General features: G+C 38.2%; 1 protein-coding gene across 2 annotated transcripts in view; it reads left to right on the top strand.

Moving 5' to 3' along the window:
- COL24A1 (collagen type XXIV alpha 1 chain) overlaps positions 1 to 13153 on the top strand; it is a 145650-nt gene that overhangs the window by 67706 nt on the left and 64791 nt on the right. For both annotated transcript variants that reach the window (XM_085303507.1, XM_085303505.1), the window contains 4 exons: positions 337 to 390; positions 4618 to 4671; positions 6035 to 6079; positions 12158 to 12211. In XM_085303507.1, the coding sequence (XP_085159633.1) occupies positions 337 to 390; positions 4618 to 4671; positions 6035 to 6079; positions 12158 to 12211 (207 nt within the window). The remainder of the gene's footprint in view (positions 1 to 336; positions 391 to 4617; positions 4672 to 6034; positions 6080 to 12157; positions 12212 to 13153) is intronic.

The raw sequence follows: 13153 nt of genomic DNA, 5'->3' as shown, positions 1-13153 counted from the left end.
TGGCTGCTTTGTGGGTTATTTGTATATCAAGATCAGTACAATGGTTTAATTGCAAATGTTGTTTAGTGGATAAAGTGTCTCATGTTAAGAGAAATGAAATCCATACTGACATCTGCTAAATTGAGTTTAATGAAAGCTGCCTAAAATCTGTTACTTATCCAAGTCCTGTCAGGGGAACTTAATGGACTTTGACATTCTGGGGATGGTAGAACAAATCTGTTTCTTCATTTCTGTGATTCAAATTTGTTAAATTTCTTAAATGAGTGAACAGAATCAAAACAAGTACTTTGGAAACATTCCTACATTACAAATCATTTGTCTGTCTGATTTATTTAGGGTTTTCCGGGAGATATTGGTGTACCTGGAGTGAATGGCCCTGAAGGTCCAAAGGTAAGACTATGTGGGACTTTATTCACAATAACAGTAAACAGTATAAATGTCTAAGGAAAAGCTCTGGAAGATGGGCACTGGCATTATGAGAGAGTAGTTTTGTTGTCAGACTATAGGTACTTTACCTCAGGTGTTTATATGAGGAAGTCGGTCTGATGTTTAATACTGTCCACACAGTTATGAGGGGAATTTCTATGTTAGATGGTAGTATGATGGCAAGTCAAGTGCAAGGAAATTTGGAYGTAGCACCATGTAGCTAGAAAGCAGTAAATATTTCACCTATATTTAAATAGGAGAAAATGAGTTCCAAATGCATACAGACCTCTATAATCTCACCTGAATAATACATGATATTTTTGAATGAATTTTGAAGGAATTAGTAGCTAAAAATATGGAAAATTTGATTAAATTCACATGCATCTACTAAAGGATGGACTGTGTCAGATTAATTGAGCATCTGTTCTTTAGCAGAGTAACTAATACTTTAAACCAGGCTTAGGCAATGTCAGATATATAAAATTTTAAATTAAGTTTTGGATAAAAGGACATCTGGGAAATTTTTGTTTAAAATGGAAAAGGTGGAGACCAGTACAAAAAATGTATGCAGGACAGAAATTAACCTATAGGGAGGTGGCTGGGTTGCACCTAAATATTTGACTATTTGTGCTTGAAAGGAAAGTACCAGTGAAGTTCTTCATTTACCGTTCTTAGAACTTTTCTCAAGCATGTCAGAATGAAATTTGTATAAGGAACAAAGTTAAGTATCTTTATATAACCTTAAAAATTATCCTTTGTACCAACTCATCCTGCTTCTGTTACTCCAAACTCGTGTGTGCAGGGGTTAAAACAATAAATACTACTGTAAACTTAGGGCTTCACAGCTGGCAGTAGAAGAAAAGATACTGCCAGGTCTATGAAGGAAGAGCTTGATAAGGCTGTTAGAAATTAAGTGTAATTCTAGAGTGCATCAGGCAGAGTGTTTTGTTAATGCCATTGTACAAAGCACGGGAAGATTTTATCTAAGTAGCACATGCAGTTCCGAGCATTTGTATTCAAGGAAGGCTCAATCAAATGGGTATAGATGGAAAAAAGGCTGTTTGAATGACTGAAACTGAGCAGTGAAATTTTGGGTCAGCTTGTTTAAGAAAAAGCAGAACAGGGAGCTGCAAGTCTTTTGAAAATGGTAAGAATCCCTCTATACCAAAATTCGTCATTCTAGAGATCATCTCAAATAATCCAGTTGCCAAAGCCCTAGTCATGCTCAGTTTTTGCTGCATCTTTGATCTGTGTCAAGATCCTTGTCCTAAAATAGCCTAGACATTAATTTACTAGGGTTGCTGAAAACTCAGTATTTGATGAGGCAAAGGGAAGAAGTTAAGAATGTTTCCAGAGACAGGCATGGACCTTTTCACGCATTTCATTCTCATTTATAGCTTGATTAACTTTTTTTCTTATTTCTACATATGATGTTGGCAGCCTTTTATGAATGATTCTTTGCTGAATGTTGCAGTGGTAATTGCTCCTGTGTTTTTGAGAACAGTGAATTATCAGGGCACCTAGTAAGAGCTTTGGATGAAAGATGATGCCTAGGGAACATAGGAGAGGAGAAATACAGGGGTTCTTGAACTGCAGATCAAATTTAATTATTCAAACTGTTGATACATGAATGCTGTAACAGAGATCTAAACTTGCGACCCAGTTCCTTTGCTTAATGAAATTGTATTATTCTTCACATCCAAAGTGCAAAATTAGATGTTTTTGTTAGAATTGGGTTGATATCTCCAACATACGGTACTGATTTATTGCCTTTTCACCCGAATTCCAGCAAAAAGTGCTAAGAGGTAGTCCACAATGTTTATTTTAGACTCCACTTTCCTTCAATACAGAAATTAGAAAGCTGAACAAGATTTGGTGGCCTCCAGCACATTTGCGTGTAAAGGCAAAAAGTTTAGACAGCCAGCTCTAAGCAGGGAGAATTGGTGGCTTACATTTCAGATGGGGTATTACCAAACTGGAAAAGTTCTTACACTTCTTTCAATACTGACAGAGAAAGGCTGCATAATGCTGGAAATGTTTGGCCTTTAGGATTTCCAGATGTCTTGTGTTGACTGAAGTATTAAAAWTTTTCCCTCAACTTCTTTTATATAAGAAAACTACTTTCACTATGCTCTCCTTATACTTTTGTTTTATGCTTCCTCAGAAACAATACCTATTTTAAAAACCAAGAAGGCACAGTAAACTTCATTTCTTAGCAATTGGCATGAGAGAAATTCAGTCTCATGATGGAAAGTTTAAGCTCTGTGATCATGATCAGCCATCTCTAAAAACGAGCAGCACTTCTAGATTGTCCATTTTCTCCGCATTAGTGCAGTAATCAGTAAATCTGACCTCCCTAAAGTGATGTTCAAAAACTGTATTATGTGATTTGTTCTACCACACATTATTTAGCTTGGAAACCATATTTTAGAAGGTGTTTGATCTTGATCCACTGCTCATTAAAAAAAAAATAAAATAATAAAAAAAGACACACATAAAAGAAAAAAAAAATGTTTTTGCTTTGAGAAGCTCTGAAATAATTTTCTGTTTGTTTCCTATGTTATTCTTGTAAGTATTTCTGTTCTGCAACTAAGAAAAGTGAGAGGAAAAGACAGACATATTCTGACTACAGCACTAGTTTTTCTAGTAACATTTGTTGTACTGTGGAAGTAGTTGAGAACTTCCTTCTTCTGCTAATTGGTGTTTTGTTTGGCTAATGTATTTAATACTAGTGGCTATTAGGAGTTCCAAGAGTCCTGGAAGGGATAGTCAGCTGGAAAGTTATATGTATGCGAAATGCGGAGTACCCCCATTTGCCGATTCCCCCAGATTCTTTCCAGACGTTCTGGCACACCTCTAGCACTGCCTTTGTTTTTTGTTGTTTTCCTGAAAGCTCAAAGTAGAGATGGAAGGTTTGTTTAGTCTTAATATCCATTCTAAAGTCTGGGACTTTTTTCCAGATCCAAGTAAGTTCAGTGTAAGGGTGCATGCAGTAGCAGTGTTGCTAACATTTCTGTTGTGCAGCTGCATTATACTGTAAACCATATCTCTTACTGTGTTTTGCAATGAACCTACAGTTCTGTCAAAGAAAAAAWTTCTTGACTAACTACACAGGAAAACAATTTAGGTAGTGCTACTCAAAGCCTTCTTGTTGCTTTTGCAGTGGCATGTCATGCTGCAGTTCGCTACCTCAAGCTTTTGTAGACTGTGATGGGCTCATTGATGAAACTCTGTACCTTGAGGTGGCTGCTCCCATTTTCTCTTCCATTTTACTTAGTACACTAAGTAGGCTGTTACTGGACCAATGCCTGCGCCTTCAGTCTAGACTTCAGCTTAATTAGTAAACAATTAATAAGACTTGCACTTGGAACTTTCCCACCATCTCTTTCTTCAGAGGCTAATCATATCTCTCCTAAATGGCAATTTCTTTGTTCTTATTGCTTTATCTGTTATTGCTAAGCTTAGCTTTCCCAGAACATTAATATGTTTACACAGATTTTTTTTTTTTCTTTGTCCTATGTCAGTTCAACTGCTTTTCCTAGTTAGTGCCATGGTAATTTGGATGACTGAGATTTTTGACACACTGCTAGCTGCTAAGTCATTTTAAGAGAGTTTTGGAAATGTTACTGTAAGCAGATGTGAAAACTTGGAGTTGGCAGAAGCTAAAGTTCTTTATCTCTGAGATGCTGAGTATAATCCTGACAGAGAAGTAAGGACTGAAAATCACAAGTAGGTCTGGACAAACCGGTAGTCTAAAWTCACTTTTTAGTTTGTATCCATTGCAACATTATCATCAACTCTTATCCTATAAATTTCCTAAATCAAAGATCTATGAGAGTTGTGTTGATTCTACTTTAATCTTAATGTGATGGCAGCATGTTTTATGTTTTCCTAGAAGAGCAACTGTTCCTTCTCAGATCCAATTTTTTATTTCCTTTTAAAAGAATGAAAGGAAGAAAGTCTTAGAACACTAAGAATCTTACAAAATTTAAACTATATAGATTTTTCTAACATATGTTAGAAAACTATTGCTATATCTACTCGTGATTTCCTAGGGGAAAAGAACAATAGTAAGTAATGAGTCTGCTTCCTCAGTTTTCAGTTTCTGTCCAGGTTTGTAGTAGGAAAGATGTTAGGCCAACATGACACTTACTTGATGTAAGGGCTCACTCTCGTTGTTTTGATGCTTAGGGACTTCTTGGTGACCGAGGGCCTCCAGGACCACCAGGCCCCAAAGGAGCTGAGGTAAGATGAAATCTTACATGACAACACCGTAACTACCTAACCATTACCATCTAACAACCTCCCCTAGCTTTTATTTTTAAAAGTAATCTGTTGGTTAGGTAACTTTTTCAAGTTTGTTGCATTTTGGCAAATGCTGCGTAGAGCTTTTAGCAGTGTTGTGGGGCTTTATTTCTGTAGTCTCAGTGGGAACCCAAAGAGACTGGGTCCAGTCTTGCACAGGGTTTTTAATTAAAGTGTGGCTGGGATARGGAGAGGAGAAAAAGTATGTGTGAATTTAATTATGATGTCCTAGCTCTATTTAAGTAAATGGTGAGACCCTGTTAAGTGAAGGGGGAGGAAGGCAGCTTTTCAGCTTATAGATTTATTAAGTATTCCTAATTTATTACCATAAAATTAAAATCTCATGTCTTTCATGCTAAAATAATTAATTTTAGAAATCATTTAATCAATGAATCTGAGAATAGTGCTTTGGATTTCTAAGTAGCTTGCTTAATTATGATCTTTCATGACAGATTTTGAGTGACTGAAGGCCAACAGTATCAAAATGATCTGTTTAGTTAGAAGCCAGGAAGCTGCAGATAGGGTTTCTCAATTCGTTTGTTTCGTATTGCTTGTAATTGAAAAGGTTGTGTACTGCTTCCTCCAAAAGCCAAAGCAAATCTTCCATATTGAGAAGGATCAGTGAACCATAAAATGATCACAGCATGACATCCTGACACAGCGTTGATACAAATCCATGCTTTACTATAACTCTATAGTGAGTACCCTGAAGAGTTAACACTACAGTTCCCTGCCATGTATAATTTTTATCAATGCACATTGCAGTGTACACAGTGTCTTATTTCTTCTCCTAAACCTCTGACAATTATGCTACTGGGAATAACAGCCTGACCCCCTAACCGCCTCCACTGCTTGGAAAAGGCAAAACAGCCTGGCTGACTTGATGGCCATGCTGTAGCCACAGAGAGATGAAAAGCAGGGACACTCCTMCTGCTCATATAGTCTTCAAGTGTCAAATGCTGCTAGAAGGAAAGTAACCATAGGAYGGGCAGATAGAGGGTGACCATCATTGCAGAGCCTCCCTCTGCTCAAAACTGAAAATACTTCTACGAAAAAATGTGTACCAACCGTTCAACAGYCTTTCTGGCTGTCTCTAGCAGGTGCATAGGGCATGGCTTTCCAACTACTTAATTTGACTGAGGTCAGAATAGTTTATCTCATAATGTTTCCCTCTGACTTAAAGACCTATAAAGRCATATATGAACCAAATTTAGGATGGTATCATATATAAAAACAGTCTCTGCAGGTTTTCTTTAAAAGTTAGGCTTGATATCAAGGTTATTGAAGTCCTGATTTCTTTTAGGGAGAAGTAGGACCAGTTGGACCTATTGGAGGAGTTGGACCAAGAGTAAGTATAATTAATTTTGCTACTGTAGACTATTTTTCAGCAGAAGAATTCCACAGAATACTGTGAAAAGTGACTGTGTTAAAATGGCAGCTCCTGAATAAGTGCATCTGTTTTCTAAGCACGTGCTCTAAGGAGAGCAGGGGGGAGAAATGGTTTTCCATATGGAGAATTTGGATGAAACCACTACCACTGTTCACAAAAATTTTGGAAAGGAAAAAGATTCGGTAATGAAGTGGTCAGGCTCCTGAGACAGAAGAAACCACAGTTACTTCATAGGATGGAACCAGGTGGTATTGTCAGAGTACTTAAATCAGGGAAGAGAGCATGAGACTCAGTTCAGAGAGAGCAATATAAAGGGCTGATGTTTTAAGAAATCATTCCCGAATTGTAAATTAGTCTAATATCTAATAGTCATCCACTGAATCTGTTAGCTGCTGAAAGCAGCTAATGTCTCAAAGCCATTTGTACTGATACATTTTAAAAGATAATTTCACTTCACCAATTTTTTAGTTGTGAAAATACACTACTGCTAAGCTTATTTTGAGGGACTTGAAGCTTATTTTTAGAAAAATTCTAAGCTAAAAGTGAGTAATGGCCTACACTACACTACACTAGGAGTGACAGGACTATTGCTAATTTTACTGAAAGCAATATGAACTTCTATTTTCTTCTATTTTTCTTTACTTAATTTGCTATATGGGGAGAAAAATTGTCTTGAGCTTCATTTTGGACAATTTCCCATTTCTTGCATGGACTTTGGAAAGTCTTTCCCCCTGTTTACCAGCTCTAGAATGGATAAAATCCTATGTCATTTTTCCTGTTCATTAGCTCACTTGCCTATATTAAATCAACTAGTCAAAATTAGGAATTCTATCCCGTGTAGATATAATATTAAAAAAAAAAATCAACATGCGTGGACATATTTTAAAACAGTTTACTTTTAGCTGAGGAAAAATAAAAAATTTAATAGAATTTCAAAACCCTTTGTGACTCAGTTCAGTATTCAGCTTCATCTGCCTGAATACCTGCCAAGAGCCTCATGGAAAYTTTTATTTTGGCTGCCTGATCCATTGTCTCTTCCTTGGTCAGGGCTTCGTGGCTGGACAGCATCTCCCATGTTGTGCAGTGGCAACTGGGAAAGAGGAGCTGCAGAGCAGACCCTACTTTCACATTCTTGTGCATCACCACACATACATGGGCCACCACCAGCTGGTGTCAAAGTGACCCAAGAGGAAAAATTTCTGTGTAACCCAGCAAACTGAAATAKTTTTGATCTCTTTGGGGGTCAGTTTGACCTCAGTTAATTTGTTCTTGATTTTTTTTCTGAATGCAGAATGTGTACACCATTGGCATGTCTGATGCCTCCTTAGTTTCTCTAAGCTGTTGAGAGAAGAATGTGGTTGCTGTGTCCAGACATTTTTGAATAGTTTGCTGGCTGACATTCCCTCCTGAAATGAGAGAGAGGAGAGATGGGGCTTTTGTGTTTGGTGGGGGACCCTGTCTGGATTTCTTCTTCATCGCAGGACCCACTCTTTTCACCTGGCCTCTGACTCAAGGTATTTCAGAGCTTCAGGCCAATTTTTTTGTACTGCCTCTCAACTCTGTTCCAGCCTCTGCTTGTCCTTGCTTTTTCCCTTCTGCTTGTAATACAGATTGCATGATTACATTGCAGGGAGAGTCCCAGTCACAAAGTTGTTAAATCTGATATAGTTTAGCAGAACTGAGTCAGTCAGCTCTTGAACACATCTGTCTTTTTAAATCTTTCTTGCTTGATTGCAGCTTCACAGTTGTTTGATTTGCATAGTCTTTGTTTCCAGGTTCTGTGAAGGGAGTTTAAAATACATCTGAAAGTAAATGTTATCAAAGCTGTGATCTTGTGTTTGCCTTCACTGTACTAATTAAGTAGTCAGGTGGTGCGAGACAGGTGTCTGAGAGGGACTGGCAGAGTGATTTACTGTGCATGGTGCCAGGGCCCCATCAGTGGTCAGCTATGCCTCTGAGCAGGTGGCACTAAAAGCTGCTTTTTGCAGCCTCTTGGGGGTGAGGGTGCCTCAACCTGTTCCACTTGCCTTACCAACAGTTTTCCTGATAATCTAGCCTTTCTGTCTGAACGTCTTGCCTGTGTTTGTCTTGCTGTAATCTTGTGTCATGTCCTACGGACTTACCTGTAAGCTGATAGGTTACTCTCTCTTCTTTTTGGCAGCTGTTAACCTGACTCTCTCTGTAGTTTTTGCTAAAGTAGGTAAGGTAAAATATCTTGGTAGGTGATGTATTTTAGATCTTTGATCATTCTTATAAAATTATTCTGGTTGTCCCTTAGGCAGTAACGGAACAAGTTTCTAGCTCATCTGGAATCACTAATCTCTACGGTGTAGCTTTCAGGTAGAAGTGCTCATCCAATGTCAGATTTAGGCATGTGCCAAGCAAGCAGCCATACAGTTTCTTCTCATTTTTAACAGCCCCTTTCATTCTCTTCCCTCCTTGCCCCATTGCTAATATTTGATCAAAAAAAGTACACGAGAGAAAACACATCTCTGGGTCCTGACTGACAAATGCTGCCAGCAAAGTTTATCATCAGCTACTGAAAGAGAAGGTAAATTTGAATCTGTACTCCACATCTCAGATCCCAGCTTCGGAAAAAAAGTCCTGTATGTCTAAACTAACTASAGCCAAAATTCAGGATTCTTCCCCACTGAACTAAGGATACATCTCAAGCTCCACGGAGTTCAGCCTGCTTGAATTTAGGAAGAGCTCTTGAGCTGAATCTGGTCACAGGATTTGCTTTTCATTTGTGCCCATTCCATTCTAATGTGGAATAGTTGCACTGTCTCTTAAAGTAATCTATATAAATAAAAAWTTTTTTTTTGATTTTTACTATCTACTTATTTGACCAGTGAAAAATACATTAGATGCCACTTAAAGAAGAGACTGTTTGTGCAGATTCCTCCCAATTAACAGCCAGTTATACAGTTATAACAGCCAGTGTAGCTCAGCTCAGTCAATATAAGAATTGCTACCTTTTTTTGTATCTTCTTCATCACTGAAGAAGGAAATGACTTTAAAGGGAGGAATGTTGTTTTAAATCATAAGATTAAAAGGAAGTATTGTGAAGCAATTCTTTGAGATACATATGTAAAGCAAAAGCTGCCAGAAGTAGGTGGTACTTGTGTATAGTCATATTCTGAGCAGTTCCTCCTGGAAGAGTGAGAAAAGTGCTCTCAAAGCCACTGTAGTCTGCTGAGGCACCATTTTCTGAAGTTGAATATGTCTTTCTGTGAGTTGAAGGCATGTGAGGAGCTTACAGAGAGATGGGAAGGGAGTGGAAGGGAGAGAGATCTATCATAAAATACATAAGCTTTATCCCCCTGTTGTGAGGTGAAAGGAAGCACAGTTGGTTGCTGTTTTATGAAAGGGGAGGGCAGAACTTTCAGTTAATATTTTAGGAAATAGACATTTCCTTTGGGATTCCCATGCCCTGGAGGAAGAATTTTCTTAGGGGGTTGCAAATAGAAGAGCAGCCATCCATAGATTAATCTTCTGTCAGTGGCTTTTCCTCCATACGTCACTTACAGTTGTATTGCACTTCTGTTGAAAGCCAAATCTTTACATTTCAAATGATTTTACCAGCTGCATCCACTTGTTCCATTTTCTAGTCATCTTACATTTGCTGTGTCCTTCACTGCTGGTACATAGTTGGGATAATATGGCAAAGAGACCTTTAGGAGCTGTAACTCTAATTCAGACCTGATAGGAGCAAAATTACTATAGCAGTTAATACTGTCCATTGGTTTTCTTCTATAAACTTCATGTAAAACAGTCCTATATTACATTCTGCTTGATACAAATACCTTAACGCTCTTTGCAACACAGTAGTCTAACAGCACAGGATATCCTGCAGAAGCCCAGCTCTCGGACTCACTAAGCCTTGTGGAAAAAAGTGACTTGCTTTATCCAAGTTTCTTAGAACCTCTCTTCACAGTCTCTTCTCCCCACTTTTCTGTGCTGTATTTTAATCTATTTGCAAAAACAAAAGTCTATTCCTGAAGCAGTGAGATTTGTTGAAACTTGCAGAACAAAATGAAATCTGTCATGGAGACAGACAGAGAGAATGAAAGAAAGAAAGGAGATTAGCATAAGAAGTGATAGAACCTACTAAGACAGTATAATTTTAAGCCATACAGAGAATTTCTCAAATGACAGCAACCCAACCGACATACAGATTATACTCTGAAACGTAGACACAAAGCAGCCAGGGCAAAAAAGCCAAATGCAAACTCTTACCTTTTTTTCAAGGTACTTGTTTGGTCTGTTGCTTTGATTGCTCTTTTCTCAGGGCTATGTGGAAAGAAAAGCTCATTGCAGGAAGTTCTGTGATTGCAGCTGTTCAATCTGCTGGAAAAATGTGATCTAACTACTGAAAATTTTTAGCAGAAATCTGTATCATTTTCATTCTGTGTTGTTACAATGCTGAATTAATTTTCCTTCTCCGATCACCAGACTTCAGTGATCTAATCAGCAGCTTTCCCCAGAGCCAGATCCAACTTGTTGGACCTTTGCTCTTTGACCAGGGCCCTCATCTCAGAGCAGATGGGGAAAAATTGTCTAGGCAGCGCTGTGCTGTTCAGATAACCACACTGTTCGTCWGCACCTGCCTGCTTATGGACACTGCTTAGATCCCAGTCATGTGCCCAAGTAAGAGGAAGGGTGAACTGCTATTTCCATTCTTGTATTTGGTTTTTGTGGCTAAAAGACACCCAACAACTATGTTCATGGGGGAAGTGAGGAGGTCTCAGAAATGGGAGTCAACCTTGCACTGCTGCTGCTTGGCTGAAATAACCCTGAAGTAACAAAGTACACACACGCTAACAACGTGCTGTGCAGGGACTGAGGTTGCAAGCTGCTCACCAGCTGGGATCTGGCTGTGGGAGTGAGGTGTGCTCTCCCCAGCACGGTAAGCTCCTGATTCAAGCTCCTTTCAAAGAGACCTGACCTGTGCTGCTCGAGGAAGAGGAGAACCCAGACTACAGCAGCAGCTGGGGAGTTACTGTTCCCAGAAAGTCCTCGGATGAATTTTTATTGCATCAGTTGAAGACAAGTGCCTCAGTGTTGTGCTTGGCTTTTTGTAGTCCTGAAGATGATAACCATGAAGTTCTTTATCTGCTTAACTGATGCATTGCTGCAAAGTGCTTTTCAGTCTGACAGTACATTTCTGTAGAGGCTGTTGCTTCAGAAACCTTTATATTGGAGGAAAAACTTAAATATATGTTTTTTATGGTGGGTTCATTCAAAGCATGGTAAATAACAYTCATTTTTAGGCCATGCTCTACACTGTAGAGGGAGTAAAGAATATCTGGAGGAAAAATAGTTCCCTAAAAGTGAGACCTAGTTAAGTTATAAACATCTAATTGAAAATTCTGATGAAAAACGTTTTGTTTTTTATGCCTCTGTATCTTTGTTTGAGTGATAGTAGAAGGATGTATTATATAATATGCTTGAAAGATCTCTTCATTTCATGGTATCCCACTCTGATGTTGCTGTCTTTTCCTAGTAACTATTACCTGAGTATCATAGCAACAAGATCTGTTAAATGCTAGCAGGGAGAGCTGAGGTTTAAAATAATCAGGTTGAACAAAAGAGAAGGTGTTTGAGCTGATTCTGGCTAATTGAGAAAGGATRGTTATTACACCAGCCTCTAAAGGCTAAGGATCAAGTTCTGTTAGTGAGACTCCTTGTTATGCTAGAGCTAGACTAGGAGAGAGTGTGGCATTGCCACCTCTCTGTCTCCTAAATACGGTTTTTAAAGTGCCATTGGAATGTGTTAGATTCTTGGATAGTGACTGTTTTTCTCACAGTGTAACTGCTATAAGAATTGATATGGATTCTGCTTACTGRGCTACAATCTGCTGCTATAACCACCAATGCATTTCCACACTAAGATTTGTAAATTGACTTTAAACACAGGTATTAAATATTACTAAACAGTGTATATTTCGGAGTGTACATATTTTGATAATTTTACACTAATTTCTCTGTATCTTTTAAARTACTTGAAATACTTCCTTTTAATTATTATTCTAGGGAAGGCCAGGGCGGAAAGGTTATGTAGGTGACCCTGGACTGGAAGGATTAAAGGTAAGTAATGGGTTTATGTATGAAATAAAATGTATGTGAAGTATCAGCTGTATACATATGTACTTATGCTGGTGAAAGGATGTGTGTGTATAGTAAAAGTGTATGTAATACTGGTGTTTCTGCTTAGAGAAGCTCTGTTTGGAAATGAAAAAAACTCTCTGCAGGGCTAAGAAATGGGGATGTGTGGACAAAGATAGTGCTGCTAAAAGGGGAGCCAGCTGCCTGGGGATCTGAGAGTGGCTGGGGTGGGGATGGGGGTGGCCAAGCAGAGAAGACCATTCCTGCACCGGCGGGAGAACGTGGGTGAATGGGTGCAGCCCTAACAGCAGCAGCTGATCTTCTCAGTGYTGAGTTGCAGTCTGAACGAACAGTCCTCAAATCATTATTTATCAGGGCACTGGAACTGTAGTCCTATACAGATAATTAATACTGCATATAAACTAAACTTATGCTAGTAAAATCTATAGTGAAATGCTCTAGAGTAATGTGGCTTGCAGCATTTTAAGGAGAGCAGACTTCATTTATCTATACTTACCAATAGTTTCAAACAATAGAATTTTTGGAAGAGAAAATAGTTTGTTAAAATGTCATTTAGAATGTTGATTTGAAGTATCTTTTACTATCATCAATATGGAATAAGGCCGTTTTGAAATAAAGAGATAAACAGAGATAAATACTTGAGTAATTTCTGTTAGTTTTCCCAGTATAACATTTTGTGGCAAGAATTGAAGCTATCAATAATATGTACAGGTAACAGTTACTTTTGAAGCATTTGTGAAATAATGAAAGTAATTAATTGTGTTTGCTAAAAGGAAGATTTAAATGAAAAATACATCATTCATCTCTAGCATTTGCTGACTTAATAGATTTAGTAAGCCCTTAATAAATAGCTTTCATTTCTGTGGGCAAGTCTATCGTAAACAGAGGAATTAGAGCAGTACT

Source organism: Rhea americana, unplaced genomic scaffold (assembly GCF_003343005.1).
Source record: "Rhea americana isolate MKP2758 unplaced genomic scaffold, rheAme1 scaffold_2, whole genome shotgun sequence".
Taxonomy (NCBI): Eukaryota; Metazoa; Chordata; class Aves; order Rheiformes; family Rheidae; genus Rhea; species Rhea americana.
Note: the sequence above shows the minus strand (reverse complement) of the source record. Positions and strands in the feature narration are given on the sequence as shown.